General features: G+C 45.5%; 2 protein-coding genes across 2 annotated transcripts in view; one reads left to right on the top strand and one right to left on the bottom strand.

Annotated features, from left to right (window-relative positions):
* BBS4 (Bardet-Biedl syndrome 4) overlaps positions 1-5,420 on the top strand; it is a gene marked incomplete at its 5' end in the record, with an annotated part of 24,865 nt that extends 19,445 nt beyond the window's left edge. Inside the window, 6 exons of the mRNA XM_009864306.1 lie at positions 1,032-1,184; positions 1,302-1,473; positions 1,876-1,945; positions 3,704-3,845; positions 4,203-4,413; positions 5,269-5,420. Of these exons, the coding sequence (XP_009862608.1) occupies positions 1,032-1,184; positions 1,302-1,473; positions 1,876-1,945; positions 3,704-3,845; positions 4,203-4,413; positions 5,269-5,420 (900 nt within the window). The remainder of the gene's footprint in view (positions 1-1,031; positions 1,185-1,301; positions 1,474-1,875; positions 1,946-3,703; positions 3,846-4,202; positions 4,414-5,268) is intronic.
* A 5,433-nt stretch (positions 5,421-10,853) lies between these two features.
* ADPGK (ADP-dependent glucokinase) lies at positions 10,854-15,344 on the bottom strand (the record flags this gene model as incomplete). Its single annotated transcript, XM_009864307.1, has 6 exons — positions 10,854-11,402; positions 12,308-12,406; positions 13,216-13,412; positions 14,046-14,166; positions 14,416-14,478; positions 15,119-15,344. Coding segments are annotated over 6 exons (1,255 nt in total), but the record flags the coding sequence as incomplete, so codon positions are not given.
* Between the last annotated feature and the right edge of the window lie 1,082 nt (positions 15,345-16,426).

The raw sequence follows: 16,426 nt of genomic DNA on the forward strand, positions 1-16,426 counted from the left end.
ACAGAATAACACATGTTGAAACAATCCCTTTGGTTTTTAACCTGAAGTTACGTGGCAACCAGGTGGACGTAACAAATGGAATTTCCTCTGGAGGAAAGTCTTTAGAGATTGTTTCAAAAATCTCACGAGCTGTGCCTGGGTCTTTGTGGCTATTGCATTTGTGGATATTGCATTTATTTTTCTCCCATCTGCTGATATCCCTGTCTGTGCTTCCAGCTGTTATGTACAAATGGGACTTTTCCTTGGCTCTGGTCTGTAAAGCCGAGCTTGGCATCCAGAATTCATTCCCGATTGTGAAATTGCTTCCCTTTTACGGCATGTTACTTCATTTTTCTCTGCCTCTTTTCTCCTCCTGCGCAATGCTAACGACAGAGAGGATCAAAATGTGCAGTTGACAAATGATACATGAATGTAAGCCAAATGTTATTGTGAAAACACCTTTACACTTACAAATTTGATTTGACACTGTGAAATATTATAAAAGGCTTGACTGGTCTGGTTTAAATATAGTGTGTTGTAGTCACTTTTTTTGCCCCATGCATATTTCCATTAATTTGCAGTATCAGCCAGGCGGTGTGAACTAGGCTAGCTTTGCTGTGTATGTCTTGCTTGAGTATATTTTACTCTCCACTTACACCAGAACTATTTCTGTCTGTACTCAGTGGTAAAAACAATCTGTTAGCACACAATTCTTCTCAGAGGCTCGGACTCTAGGAGGTACTACTGTCACCCCAAAACATACCTTAAACACTCATCACGTTGCAATATTTTGGAGATGGTTATTCTTGAGAGTGCGGATAGAGGCCAACTTGAGTTCCTTCTTTACGCGGTCTTCTGCTAGACGCCAAGAGATTGTAGAGACCCCATCTGCTCCCTCCTGTTGGTCTTGGCAGCCCCTGGAAGAAAACACCTGAGAAAGTTAAACAGTTGCTCTCAAGGAGGCTTTAGTTGATTCATTTTGCCGCGTTGTCTCCTTGCTCTATTTGGGGAGATCGAGTTGCTCAGCTGGTCGCTCTTGTCTTCTCTCAAAGGCCACCTTGGCAGCTGGCAGCATGATGCAGACCCACGGAGATTTTGACGTCGCCCTCTCCAAATACAAGGTGGTAGCCAGCTCTGTGCCTGAAAGCCCCCCACTGTGGAACAACATTGGGATGTGCTTCTTCGGGAAGAAGAAATATGTAGCGGTAAGCATCTGGTTTCTCTTTTCTTCGTGGAAGAACAAGATTCCTCTTGTGGCAGAGACAGGAAGGAGGTGCATTCCGGGCTAGCTGTGTCACAGCACATTTATCCCTTTCTCAAAGGCTATCAGTTGCCTGAAGCGGGCAAACTACTTGGCTCCCTTTGACTGGAAGATTTTGTACAATTTGGGGTTAGTTCACCTCACGATGCAGCAGTACGCGTCCGCTTTCCATTTCCTCAGCGCTGCCATCAACTTCCAACCCAAGATGGGAGAGCTGTACATGCTCCTTGCAGGTATGTGACGTCACGCTCCATTCTCCAGCTCTGGTATCTATCCAGCTTAGGGGCTGTGACGTTATAAAGACAGAAAATTTGGGCTGAAGTAAATGGATACTGGGTAAAAGCTAACAGGTATAAAGTCTGAACAGTCTGTTAAATCTCTCTGTGGTGAATAGGAAGGTTAAATTGCAGTCAGATCCAGATTAAACGGTAGAAAAGAATTTCTACGTGTAAGAGTTTGGGTTGCGTAAGGAGTGGGTGTGGATTTCCAGCACTGGGTATTTCTGGGATCGAGCAAGACAAATACTTGGCAGAAGTGACATCAGTAGTTTATGATGTAATGACATTCCCAGTTGTCCTAAAAAGGAACTCCTCATGAAACATCAGCTTGCTTGTGTCCTTTTTGCTTTCATGCAGTTGCTTTGACAAACCTTGAAGACACGGAGAACGCGAAACGTTCCTATGAGCAAGCCGTGGCACTGGACAAGTGAGTCTTAATCAGAGCTGGCAGTCATTTGGTCACGTCACTTTGCCTCCCCACACCTCATTTCCTTTGCATATTTCTGAAACGTGAAGATGAACCTTGCAGTATTTCAGCATTTCAGGCAGAAAACCAAATTTGTCTCAAATTTAGTAACAGTTTTGTCTCTCCTCCCTGGTTTACTGTGAATTTTTGCCTACTTGGTCAAAGGGAAGGAATAGGAATTTAGCTCTGCAACTTGACTGAGGTATTTGGCACTACTGTGGTGCCACAGTTGCAGAGTCTTACTGGGAAAATAAAACTTAAAAAAAGCAGAAGATGAATGCCAACCACCAGGGACCGCTGGGAGGAATATCCAAACTTTATTTGGCTTGTTTAGCTGACACGCTGTATATTTTAGACGATTATTGTGTGGCTGAAGCTGTGTCCCCACGGGCTTTCTTTGCTGGCGTATTCTGAACTGGCTGAGATGAAGATAGCTGTGCTTGTTGCTGTTGCCATAAATACTTCTATAGCAGCACCATGATGTTTGGCCTGAGTGCCAGGGTGGTGCCTGGAACCGAAAGCATCTTGGAAAAATCTTTTAAAAAAAAGGTGTTTCTTCTTAATACGTACTAGCTCATAGCTGTCCTTTCTTTCTGTGGTTATTCAGCTATTGATTTTTTTTCTAACTGTCATATTGCTTCTCAGCTCTTGAAAGCAAATTAGCTTCATAAGATTTAATTAATTTTAAAACTGGCAGTTCCCGGATCTGTCTGATCTCTTCAGTGGAGGTTTAGGTTTTTTTGTGTTTTCTTATTTGTTTTTTTTGGGAGGGGGCAAAGAGATGGGGTTTGGTTTTTTTTTTTTGCCATGCATTACTTCCTTTGCTTTGGCAAAGACAGTGAGGAGGGTTGTTGTTGTTTTTTTTTGGAGTTTTTTTGTGTTTTTTTTTTTTTGTAGTGGGATCAGTGTTCCAGTTTCTCAGTTAAAGGAAACCCAATGGTTAGAAATGTGATCAGATTTCTTCCAGTAGTCTTTGCTTATGCAGCGCTGACATGTAACTCACCAAGGATGAATAGTCATGGCCTACAGACAACACCTTCTATTTATTGAACACTGTTAGCAGAAGCCTATGATTCTTTGATTCTCTGAATCTGTCCCTTACACCCTTTTCACCCAGGATGCTCTCTCTGGGTGTAGGTGCTGGAGTCCTTGGGTGCCCCCAGGCATCGCTGCCACGCTCCAGGAGAGGGCACCAGTCCCTCGCTCACATTTATTGAGCAAACTCAAAGCATCTCTTGCCGACCTGTGTGCAGCCATAGATACAGTGGTTACAGTGCTATTCTGTGCACCCCTCACTGATTGTCTACAACAGTACATACAATTATGTCTGCTCTTACTGGGGGAATGAGAGAGAAGAGGGGAGGAAAACAAAATGTAAAGAGCATGCTCTGTTGGGTCAGAAAATGCGAACAATAAGCACAAGTCTGTCCCATGGCTCTGCCCTGTGACAAGCTGCTCTCCTACAAACTGGGATAGCTGTGGGAGCCCGAGACCAATCAGAGCCAAGATCAGCTTTCACAGGATGGTGAAAAGCTCTGTCAATGCTCCTCTTGCCCCAGGAGCAAGGGGCCGGGAGACCAGGCACTTCCTAAAGAGAGTCCCAAGGCTGTCCCCAGCGAGACGTCTCCAGCTTTGCTGCTTGGGTGCATCTCGGCATTACTCCAGTCAGGGAACGTGTTCCCACAGTGAACGTGATGCGTCTTGGGTGTTTGCTTGCAGGTGCAATCCCCTCGTGAACCTGAACTATGCTGTCCTGCTGTATAACCAGGGTGACAAGGAGGGAGCCCTCTGCCAGTACCAGGAGATGGAGAGGAAGGTGAATGCAGTGAAAGAGAGCAGCTCTCTTGACTTTGACCCTGAGGTATGTGCCTAACCGCTGTCGGCAGGAACTAAGTAGCCACACTAACACTGGCAACAAACGAGGAGGAAATTCAATTTTGCAGTCCAATTATTAGGAAGAGATTCTACTTACGAGATTTTCTGAGTAGAGCAGTCGCCTGCTGAGAGTCACTTCGTTTCTGCTCTTTGAAGCCCAGTTCTTCAATCAATACACAGCAAGACAAGCTTCCCTCTTAATTAAGGGAATGAATTAGCAGAGATGTTTCCCTCGAGCACTGAGGCGGTAGCCAGCTCTGCACAGCTCTTGTTTTTTGTTGATTCTCTTTTTGTCTGAAGTGTTCCTGTTTACACTGGTTTTCTCTTTTTGCTCCTTGAGAAGATGGTGGAGGTTGCCCAGAAGATGGGAGCTGCCCTGCAGGTGGGAGAGAGCCTGGTCTGGACTAAGCCTTCCCAAGAGTCGAAATCCAAGCAGAGAGCTACTCTGGCAGGGAAATCCTCCAGCACTCAGCAGCCTTTGGGCTCTAACCAGGCCCTGGGTCAAGCCATGTCCTCAGCTGCAGGGTATGGGAAAACCATGCAGCTTCCCCCAGGTACTTCTCTTCTGCTTCTGTTTAAAGTACAACTGTGGGAGGAGAGAAATCTCCCTCCTTTTGCATACAGAGTTTCAGCATGTGTTTAGGAGGGTATTTACTTGCTTACGCAGTAGTGGTGTCAATATTTGGAAATAATTTTCCCAGATTTCCGAGTTAAGGAAGATGCTCCTTTGCAAATGTGGCTGGGTTACCTTTTAGTGCCAGCCACCAGACTGAGGGTTGCTCAGGAGATATCGTCACCCTTAAAAGGCTCCCGCTGAGAGCTGGGGCTGGGTAGGAGCATTTCCTGAGCCACCACTCAAAATGTGACCTGCTCTCACCCCTTAGTTTCCAAGGAGGAATGCACTAGGGATCGTGCTTATCGTGGTGATTTTCTGTTGCTCTTAGTCTTGTTGCCTGTGGGTTGAACCAGGAGAGAGGTTGCATAATCCAGGCCTCCTTCTTTAGCATCCCTAAGGACTTGTTCCAGTTCTCACACATGGAATAAACTTTCCAGGCAGGGAAGCCTTAGCCAGAAAAACTGAAAAATATAATGGGAGCTTAGGGCTTACCCGAAGGACTTTGTTATGCAAATCAGGGAAGGGAACTGGTTCACAACATCAGTTGTCAGCCTAACTCTAGGTGTAGAAACAACTTCAGCATGGAAGCATCCTGTTTTGATTTTATTCTGGAAGTAGCTACTTTAACTGCCTGGAAAATTCTCCCTGAGTTGGCTAAAACTGTGAAGTGAAAACAATACTGTGGTTTTGACTCTGGCTTCATAGCTGTGACTGTTCTGCACCTCCATGCTGTCTGGAAGGGCAAGAAGACTAGACAGCACACGTGGCAGTTACAACTGTGTTCTCTCCCCAGGTGCTGGAGCATCAGCTCCACCTGCAAAGTCTCCCTCACTGCCTCTGGAACCAGAATCGGGCTCCGAAACGAGCCCCGAGGAGACCTCGACACCGACAGAGGCCGAGGAGGAGGGGAAAGAAAAGCGCAAGAGCCGGCAGGCAGCGGAGTAGGACAGGCTCTGGTCAGGCCGGGTGGGTGCAGGAGTATCTCTAGAGCTGATGTGTGGGAGAGGGACCTGCCTTCTCCCCCGACCCATGCTGGCTTCATCTCACTGTCAGTTAGTCTAAATGCAGCTGTTTTCTGTTAATGATTTTAGCACGTGGTCTCTACCTTGTCCCAAGGTGTTGTTGCAGGAATTGGAAGAGGTTTCTGTGTAGCTACTGCTAGTTTGGTCACAGCTTTCCTATAGGAGGCTGGAGGATGGCAGATCCATCTCCCCACAGGGCTGGCAGTTCAGTGGTTGGGTCTAAGTTCTCCAGAAGGATGCTTGAGAGACAGTGAAAAAGTCTGCCAAATTAGTTGTTTGCTGAGAAACAAGGTACATGAGCCTCAGTGAAGCTCTGCTTGTGCAATTTGTAGTTTGTCTCATCCTCTCCTCTGGGTACGGTGAAGCACACAGAGCTGTGGGCCTTGATCGGAGTTTTTCAAAAGCAGGTGTAGCACTTCCCCAATAAAACTAAGTTGCTTGCATTTGCTAGTTAAGCTACCTAGCTTTTTAAAATCTGTTTCCTGCTCTTAGTTCTGCACTGTTGCCTTGTATCGCTCCACAACTAACAAGTCCAACAGAGGAAGGTTAGTAACGGAAACTTCTCCGTAGCAACAACATAAAAGCAGTGTGACCAGGGCCCTGGAGACATTAACATCCTTCAGTTGTGGTATGCGGTTAGCTGCTACGATCCAGAATGACATGAATGCATCTTTAGAACCCAACTAGGAGCTAAAGTGCTGTCCTGCTCCCTGGAGAACCCCTCACTTTCCCCTCTGTTCTGATAGCCAAAACTTGCCTGCTTCTCTCCAGCATGGCTACTTTTTTTCCAGCTGCCCCTCTGCTGACTGCTTTTGCTACAGGGTAGTGCCCCCTAAGGTTCCTCTCATGCTAGGAGTTCAAAGAAAACAGAGGGTCTTTTGTGGAGCACTGGCAGATTTAAATAAAGCAGACAGGCAGCAGGGTGAATCAGGTACAGTGCAGCCATTTTTATTCACATTAAATTATTACACTGAGAGTTGCTGCAACACAACAGCATACCTGGGAAAGAAGAGGCTCAAGATTGTGGAGCAAGGGGCAGGCAGGGTATGGGAACTCTTTACCTCACTCCTAAAAACTTGAGTTCAGGACAATTTTTTCCAATAGGGGTAATCTTTTCAGTCTGACTGAAAAGGCTTTCCAGCCTCAGAGGCTCCAATACAAGGAACAGTGACCAGAACAGTGTGGTTACAGGTATGTGAAGCTGATACAGGAACTAATTTCCTTCCATCTGCTTATGACCCTTTGTTTTATTTTTACTAGCTGCTTCCTTATGCTTGGTGTAAAAAATGCTTTTATTGAGCAAATATTACGTTAGTACGTTTGGAGGTGAAGTTATTTAAAATAAATACATATTTTGGTGCAAAGTTTGTGCAGACCACCAGTTCTCCGATGAAGAGGAGCAGTAGCACCTTGTTAGTTTCTGGATGTGAATGGAGCAGAAGGGAGCTTCATGTCTAAGGAAGCATTTTTAAATCTGTAATTACAGTTGGATAATAAATAGAACTACAATTTCTTCACTTGTCCCCTTCTCTTCCCCCTGGGTACTGTGATGATGGCATTTGCATACAGTAAATTCAGAGGATCTTTATGGAGAGCTGTTCTTTATGATGAGAATGAGGCTGGACTGTCTTTTCCATTTCTTTTAATTCTAAATCGCAAACCTGTTGGGAAGAGGGTTTCAGTGGGCAAAGCTTCTTTTAGAGACAGGCAAGCCTCAGTGCTGAACACAGAAAAATGATCTTTACTGAAATATTAAGCTCTGCACATAAAGAACACGTAACAAGTAGTTCATCTCCCAAGACTGTTTTATGGAAAACACAGTTCTGCTACAACGCTTCAGTGTTTTTCGATGAAAGCTACAGATGAGATCTGAACCCAGTTTTACCCAGGCTGCACTAAGAAGCAGCTTTCCTGAGAAATACATCGGGGAGGTTTTCAGGGTTCCTGTTTTTTGTTTGTTTGTTTCCCCCCCTTGCATTTTAATGCGATCACCCCCCCTTAGCTGCCAGCATGCCTGTTCTTCAGCTGCTATGAGATCTTCTCGGTGAAGGCTGATACCCAGCTTGTTTTTTGGAGCAGCAGTGAGCTGTTTGGAACAGACGCCTTCCCAAGCTTCCGCCACAGAAGGTAACGGCTGCGGCTGCTATTTCCAACCTGCGTATTGCTGAGAGGACATCCTCCCACAAGAGTTTGGATCAGCAACTCCCTGAGAATTCAGCCTGGTCAGTGCTGAGGATCCACCTGAGATGTTATGCAAGAAACCGCTCCATCTGTTAGGGGAGACAACTTGGTCTGGCATCTCTGAACAGGCAGGAGAACAGTCATTTCTGGCTTTTACGATCAAGTTTTACTGAAAGAGTTGAATCAGACCCGCTGTTGTTGAAGGAGAAAGCAGACAGCGGCAACAAGAACGGGCCAAAGGACATGCTACACAAAAGAACTTGCTGCAAGCAGGCTTCCTCTGCCCCCTTACCACTCAGACTTTAAAAACGTAGAGCAAAGACAACCTTTAATACTCTTGTTTCTCTCTGTAGTAACCTTGTTAGTGCTTGGATGAAGAGTCTGAGAGAAGTCTTTGTTGTGGCATCTGCTCTAGCTGGTTTTAACTGATGAGTCTGTAGATGTACGATTTCTTTTTTGAAGTGAGACTACCACTTTGGTACAATGACAGGTTTAAAACTTATTAGTGTGCTTTTACCAAAACATTAATTGGACTAGAGAAAAGCACAATAACACGGCTTGAAGGAAACATTCTCATTCAAATACTGATTTAATGCAGGACCTAAAGCCATAAACCCACAAATTCACTGTTTCCCTCCATTCTTGTCCTGTTCTTCCAAATGTACTCAAAACCTTGACGAGTTTCCTCACACCAGAAATAGCAGTGCAGCACACTGGGTGACAGAAGTACTTGACAGCACCACTTTGGAACAGATTGCTCCAAGCACGCGTATCAGCAGCCAGTGCCAAGTATCAGCGCAGAGCTGTTTAGCTGCTCGCTCTTTGACAGCAGTGTCGGCTTTCACCTAAGCTGCAAGCTCCAAAAAAGAGCCCAATGGCACAGGGGTTTAATCAACTTTTAGGGTAACCAGAAGGAGTTATGTTGCCTTACACGCAGGAGAAAAAAAGCAAACTGAACCAGCTCTAATGGGAGATAACGAAGACATGCAGAACACAACACAGACACTAAAAATAAGCAGCACTGCTCATTCTGGATCAACAAAAAACCCCAAAGTCATGTGGCTGTGCTGGCTACTGTGTGGAAGCGCAAGACGGCTGCCACGTGCAGGAGAAGGAAGTGAATGTGGTGACTGGGCAAGCTCTATAGGCCTGATCAAAACACACCTAGAGAGCGAGCAGCAGCCTAGCTGGTACGAGCTCCCAGCATTTGAGAAGTGCTGCAGGTGCCAGACATTCGCAGCCCCCCACGACAACAGGCCAAAGAAGAAGTATGACCTGGTGAGAAAGAACAGGAAGGAGGAGTTACAAAGTTGCAAAACAACCTACTTAATGGCCTCAGGCTGAAAGGCAGATTTTTTTCACATAGTTTTTCCATAGGGAGACTTAGACCAGAACTCCCAAGTCCCATGCTACAGTTTATTGATAATTAAAATAAAAACCTGGATAGAAATAGTTCCAGTGTTAAGAAGATCCGGTACCGAGATAGAATGCTGAGGCTCAACAGAAGACCAGGATGGGCTAAGCTGCAGGAAAACAGCACTGACTGCATTTCTCCTCTGGTACAACACAGGAGACTCTGCTCACAAGAGAAATACGCACTGACAGACGGCATTGTGTGCTAAGTCAGTACAAGTTACAACAGCTGTCAATTTTCATCCTTACAGAGCATTCACGATGGCGTTTTCCAATAGGAGGATATCACCACCAGCAACATGACGCTCCAGCCCAAGTGATACAGGCTCTCTTCCTTTCCATTCAGATGCAAAGACTGACCTAAAGTGACCTCCTACAAATTCTGGTACAGTCCAGGCTTGCACAGACATGCTGATTGCATTTCATCCAGTTATACCGCCAAAACCAGTATGTATGACAGCTATTCAAATAATACTCGGAAGTTCCTGGATGTGGACAGAGACAAAACCATGCTGGAAAGAGACGCACAGGACGCTGGTGCTACGCAATCCATAGCGGGCAACTGTGAAGAGGGGGAAAAGTATTTAACAAGGACACAGGGTTCTACTTCTTTAATTTCAAAGCCTGTCCAGACCAAAGAAGCTATCAGTGACCCAAGTCAAACAAAAAAACCCAACATCAAACCCTAAAAAAGCCCTCACTTCAGTCTGGAAAACACTGTTGCAGTTTTTGAGCCCCCAGAAGGACCTTCCCTCACCTATTAACCCTTTGGAATGGAGGGCAAGGAAGTAGAAGAGAACTGCACAACCATTCTCAAACACCGCCCCCCCCCCCAATCAAGGCCCACCCCCCCCCCCCCCCCCCAATAAGTCTCCAGCACTCCATACTCTAAAATACCAGATCAAAGCACCCAGTGTTAGCAAAGAACACCTACTGAAAGCCCCTCCCCAGCTCAAATTCTCAGTATTTAGCCTATAGCAAATGCAGGTAATGCTCTGTGGTTTCCCTGGGGAGAAAATAAAGCTCCATCCCAAATACAAACCCAAGCTCAGGCTACTCGAGCTCAGTTGAACACATTTAGTCATGGACACGACAGATACCTAAAAGAATCTCTGCAGCCTTGAGTCAGGTTTTCCCTGTGCATTTAACGAGCAGGTACAGCGTGCATCACATTTTGGGACTCTGGCTCCCCTCGATGCTGGAGGCACCGAGGTTGCGAGGTAATTTCGTCAGTGAGAGATTTCATCATCACACCAACCGAGTGGCAGGTTTGCTCTTGCCATGTAGCAATGTGCTGCGAGGAGATAACGCGAGAGTCTTTTATTTTTAATTTAGCAGAGGCAAGATAGGGCGGAGCACAGCTGTGCTTCTCCCTGGGACCTGCACACTGGAAATTCTCCGGGCTGCCGGACTTTCCAGCACTAACAGACCAGACCTGTTCAGAATGACAAACGGCAAACCCATGCCAAACGGGGATTGTGATATTCGTCCCCCTCCCTGCGTGCTTAAGACGAAGCAAAGCTAATTTTCACATTAAATACTAAAACGTCTGCACCTAAATGTGAGGCGGTCGAGTCACTGCCAAGTGACTGGAATGTATCCGACAGTTTATACCTGGAATTACTCTTTGGCTCTTTTTCAGTTAGATCCAGAAACCACACCACACCCAGATTCTGTTCCTATACCACCACTGGCTGAAATCCTAATCCTTGGTTCCTCAGGTGCCGTACAGTATTGGAGAGAAAAGGAGGGTCTTAGTCTTCTATTGAGGATGTACTTCTGAATAGAGCAGTCCTTCAGCTGAGATCGCGTCCCCGAGTCCCACGGTCCGGACGGGATCTTTACACACCAAGACGGGAGTGAAATGGAACGAGACGCCTTCTCTTTGCCAACACGCCACCGGCTCGTCCGGATTCAAAGAGATTTTGGAAGGCGCCTCGATCTGAGAGGTCACAAACTCCAGAGGGGCTTTAAGGAAGACTTTGCTGGTGTCGATGGTTTCGGTGGCACAGGCCTGAGTCCCCGCTGCTCGAGCTCCGGCAGCCACAGCTGCAACCTGGTTGCCCCAGTAGCCGTCCACCGTGACAAGGATGTGGTAGGCCAGGGTGTGGAAATGGATGCGTGTGAGGTCGGAGGCCCGCTCTGCCGTCTTCCCGTGCTCCTTTAGGATCCAGAAGAGGATGTCGCTCACTACGCCCACATCGGGAACTCCGCTCCAGGAGGCGAGGGAGGCATGGGGACCAGAGGCAGACTGCGTGAGGAACAGCAGCTCCTGCTCGTTCAGCCCAATGGAGTTCACCAGGGGAAAGACCTGCTAACAGAAACACGGCAACAACGGGGGTTTCGTTCAGGGAGAGGATCAGGCGCTCACATTCCTCATTCTGAGCATTGTTTATACAATACTGCATTAACGGCTCAGCAGAAGGGAGCACCCAGTTTCCTGGAGGTGCAGGCCAAAGTCACTGCAGAAGCCTCCCCCCCAGTTCTGCAAGGATTACTTAGCCAGGAACACATTCCATGCCAAGGGTGCGTGCTCATTTTGTGCAATTAATTTTCTGGACACACGCTTTGGCATTAAAGAGAAACAAAACATCAAATCCACCCATAACACTGAGATTAGAGCAGTGTCAAGCTAAACAAGGAACCATCAGTTCTGCAAAGAAACCAAGTTTTTAATTTATAAACTCAGCTCAAATTCACAACCTCTTTTTTTTTTTCTAGAAATCTGCAAGCCTGCTAAATCTAAACCAGTGGAGCTGTGAGTATTCTCTGGGGTCACTTTCCTGCCACGACTGCAAAAACCCCTATCTTTCTATCAGGAACCAGAGCCCAGCAGTGCCACACGGCATTTTTTACTGAAAACAGTTCCTGCTTTAACTCAGATCTGCACAAAACCCTTACCCCTTGCTGAAAACAGTCTGATGATCAACTGAGGGCATTGTAAGATACCTCCTAAATGAAACCTTCCAGAAAGACCTTTCTAAAAGGCGTACTCTCTCTGAGTTAAACAAATCCATCTTCTGACTCTGGTAAGCTCAGTAGAACTGCAACACTCAGAATGCAAAACCAAACATGAAACCCATATTTTCTCTATTTATCTTCAAAGGGATAGCCTTCATTTTAAGTCTTCATTTCTACATTCAGTCTGCGTGCATTGTGATCCTGAAGAAAGAGGGAACTTATAAAAAGAGCAGTGTCCGCTTTAGTTTTTGTTACCTGATGTATAATGTTGCTCATAAAATCCTGATCAGTCATACTGGCCAACTCCAGGTGTATGGGAATGTCGGTAGGGATATCGGAGATAGAGGCCACGGCCTACAGGAAAAATAAAATAAAAACCACCACCCTAAACCACATATTCACTAAGAAATAGGAAGAGCAAAGGGGCTTGGACTCAGACACATCCTTTAATCTCCTCATGCATGGGTTTAATCACAATTTGAGATATCTGACAAGTGCCCAAATGTACTGCTAAGGGGAAGTAATAAAAAAAACCTTCCAGTTTTCAGAATCCCACAGCAGGAAACTGCATCTGACCCTAATCTGCACCCAACTCAGCAGTTTTCTAATAGACTAATTCAGAAACCTCACAAGTGTGAAGCAGCTGTAGAACAGCTGATCCTAAAACAGAGAGGAAAAAACCAAACGGGTAGTGCGTTGCACCAGAAGGGCACTCAGCTTTAAGACAGGCAGTGATCTGTACATAAAAAGAAAACTTTGGGCTCAAATGAGGAAGCTGCCTCTTGGATTATCTAATATAGATGCTGCTTAAAGAAGGCAAGTCTTGATTATAATCACTGATCATCTTAGCATCTGGGGTAGAAAAAGTGTAATTTAGCCACTAGAGAAGCTCCAGTAACCACGTTAATGTAGTGCAACCAGACAACCAGACCGTACTTTCTTTCTCCCCCTGGACAACTCATGGAATCTAAGAAACACCAGTACTACAGGATTAAGACTTTTGCCGTTGCTACAGTTCACATTCTTCTTTTAACGTGCAATGCTGGAAAGATTTGTGTGAGATCTGCAAACACAACCTATTTCAAACCTGGAAAACCAAGGCTTTGCCGTGAGGCACTTCCTGGAGTGGGAATTAAGGAGACGCTGGTGTTCGAGTATCTTACTTCCATAAGTCGCCTCTGCCGCATCTCCTTGCTCTGGCCTTCCATCATGTGAAGGCCTGAAAGAACCACCAGATCTGGCTGAAATTCATCCAAGCTGGACACAAACACTTCGAGCATGTTTAAGGCGCCGTTCGATAGGTCGTGGGAGAAGATGAAGCGGTTGGCACTGGGCGCTTTCACTTGTCCCCACTCTTCGCCTGAAACAAACGAGCAGGTTAACGGGGCAGAGAAGCAAATGAAACCACGTACCTGGAGATGGTTTCAGGCAGGAGTCCATCAGAGCGGATGCTTTAGGTGCTGCCTCACATGAGTTTTGCTGCTGAAAAAACTTTAATTAAGGCAGTTCTTGCCTTCCTTCCTTGCTAAATACTCCCTCTTCTGTCACACAAGTGCAACTCTCTGTGAAGCTGTATTTTGAGACCCAGTGAAATGGTTCCAGTTAAGAACAGCAAGAAAACACGTGCAGGTTTGTTACAGCCAGTACATTAGGGTTGCCCTGAATTTCATCTGTGTGTGGTTAAATACATTTCTCTTTTCAGAGAACATTATTGGACTATTTTAGTGTTCATACAGCTTTAGAAAGACAGCCATCAGGTCTGCTTGGGCATCACTTAAACAAGTTTCAAAAGACTTTTAGATGTCTGCTTGGCTACCACAGCAACCTGAAGCTGTGGAATTAATTACCCGAGTAGCCCAGTGACATCTGCCAGTGCTGGTAATTTACACAGCCCTTCTGGGGGTAACCAATTCAAAACCCAACAACTTTACAGCTGGGAATATCTTAGTGATGTTCGGGGTTCCCACCTAACATTCAGCCTTTGGCAAGGTACCTGCTTGATACTCCAAGATAAGATGGAATTCATCTCTTTCCTGCATGGATTCAGGTGGCACAACCACATTGTCGTCAAGTAGTTCGTGGAGTTTAGGGCCAACTGGGCCACAAAGGAGGACCTAGAAAACAAGAAAGAACAATCGAGGTTTCCCTGCCACGTCCCTTGCCACCATTTTGGTGCATTTAAGCATAACCTAGACAAAAATAATTCAATTTTAAAAGATCAGCTGTGCTTTTTAACTTGTGAGGCCACCTGTATGCTCCGCCATAACTGAAGAAATGACTGCAAGGTCCCCAAAATCTCCAAGGAAGTAATGTGAGCCTCGATAAAAGACAAGCGAATGGCATGGAATTTTTGGAACGCGTACCTTCAGGTCTGGATTTGTTGCAAGCTTCTGACCAATGAGAGCAGCATTTCCTCCTACGTAAAGCTGTAAAACAAACAGAGGCAGGTATGGGCATTCCCTTGCTCTGATAGCTTTAGACATGCTCAGGCCTCAGTACAGCCTAGAGATTTCAGCTTTTTAGAAAAGAGTCTAGCGTTACAGAAGTTAATAAAGCTTACTGGGGCTGAAGGCAAAACAATTTTACAATTCTCTGCTAGATGTCAGTAAGTTGAGTGTTCTCTGGCTTTTTTTAACATCTAAATATTTGCCTTCAGGTAACAGCCCTGTAAAAATCAATTAATTTATAACATAAACGGCTCTTACTTCGGCACAACTTCTTTGTGGCAGCTGACAACTTGTTTGTTTTTTTTAACCAAGGCTGACAAACAGTCATTTAAAAACTGCAACAATACTTCCTCCAGTTTGAAATCAAGGTGAAACCCACTACCTGTGCTCACATGCAGTTAGCAAAACCACGACAGTTTCTTCAGGTATGAAAGGTCAAGCTTTCAAGTAAGAAAACTCTGATGTGAGCTTTGAAACCAAAGAATATAGTTTGTTGTGAGGATCACGGGCACTCAGAGATGACAAAAAACAGGCTATAGAAGGATACAGCAAATAATTGTGTGATTCCAGCAAGCCTCTAAACAGAGAGCCAAAGCTCCTCGCTGGGTGGCAGACATACCTGTGCACCTGGGTACTCGGAGGCTGTCCGCGCAATGTGATGGAAAGACTCGGCATCGCTGAAGAAGCGCTCGGCGGCTGCGCCTTTTTCCATGAAGTGAGCAAACGCTTCTTTCAGGTCCTGCCCGGAGTTCAAGACGGCATGATTTTTTCCGTCCCCTGGTTCAAGGCCGAGCGCCTCAAACAACTTCACGCCAGAGAGAACCACGTCCACACAGGCGTTGACGCTGGGAGAGAGAAGGAAAACGCATACTGAGAAAACCACACGTACCTCGGGGCACTTGCGAGAGAATATAATAAGATCACTTCCCAGCTAAGGGGTGAAAAAAATAACCAAAAATAACCACAAAGGCATATGAATTTCCTGAAATTCTCTGCTCAAGCATGCTCTAGCACTGTAGAGGAGAGAGAGATTTCTGACATTCTGCTGAACTGAAACGAGAGAGTAAGCTGCGTGGTCCAAAGGTGGTTGCCTACGTTGCTGTTAGACTTCATTTGCTGCCTTAGTCTTGCTCAAAAAGAGAATAGGCACAATAAAAACAGCCTTCTAATTTTTGCTTTTAAAAACAAGCCTTAAATATATATATATTTCAAGTTTAAAATGTACATGCAATTCAAAACTTAAAAAACAAAACTGAAAGTATTTAAGTTTGCCAGACCAGCCTCTTGAGTTTCAGCTACTCCCAAACAACAACTAAAACCACAGACACCCCACACAGGGGCTGGTTCTGTTTATAAGAAGTCAGGAGAGCCATTTGTCAGTTGAAATATTTGAAAACTGCCATTTCAAAAAGCACCATCCCAAATTTCCACAAATAGCATGCTGCCTTCTCTCTAACAGTGGAAACAGGAGAAAAATCCTGCAACAGTTAGGAAGTTATAAGAACCATTTCAGCAGATCTAGACTTTAGTACTCCTCCTTGTCGGTGACCTTTCACGCATGATTTGGGCCACAACCCATGAAGGCTGCATCATAGAAAATACAGGACATTAAAAACCCCCAGGCTTTTCAGTACACGAGGTAACCAGCTCTGAAATCCCGTGTTGTGCATCATCTCGCACACTAAGAAGGGAAAAATCCCCTTGTGCAGCAGAGAGAAGAAAACCAAGGAAACAATAATCACAAGCAGCATTTTAGCCCCAAACCCCCAGCGGCAAAAGGTCAGAAATTTTGTATTTTAATGAATCATGAAAGACACAAAGGGATACAACGAAGTCACAGTTCTTTCTTGGAGACACCTCTAAATCACCTTCCAACTGTCTGTCTGCTCCCTCCCTGCCACTCTGCTAACATGCTTCATGCTTTAGT

Source organism: Apaloderma vittatum, unplaced genomic scaffold (assembly GCF_000703405.1).
Source record: "Apaloderma vittatum isolate BGI_N311 unplaced genomic scaffold, ASM70340v1 scaffold37772, whole genome shotgun sequence".
NCBI classification, from domain to species: Eukaryota; Metazoa; Chordata; class Aves; order Trogoniformes; family Trogonidae; genus Apaloderma; species Apaloderma vittatum.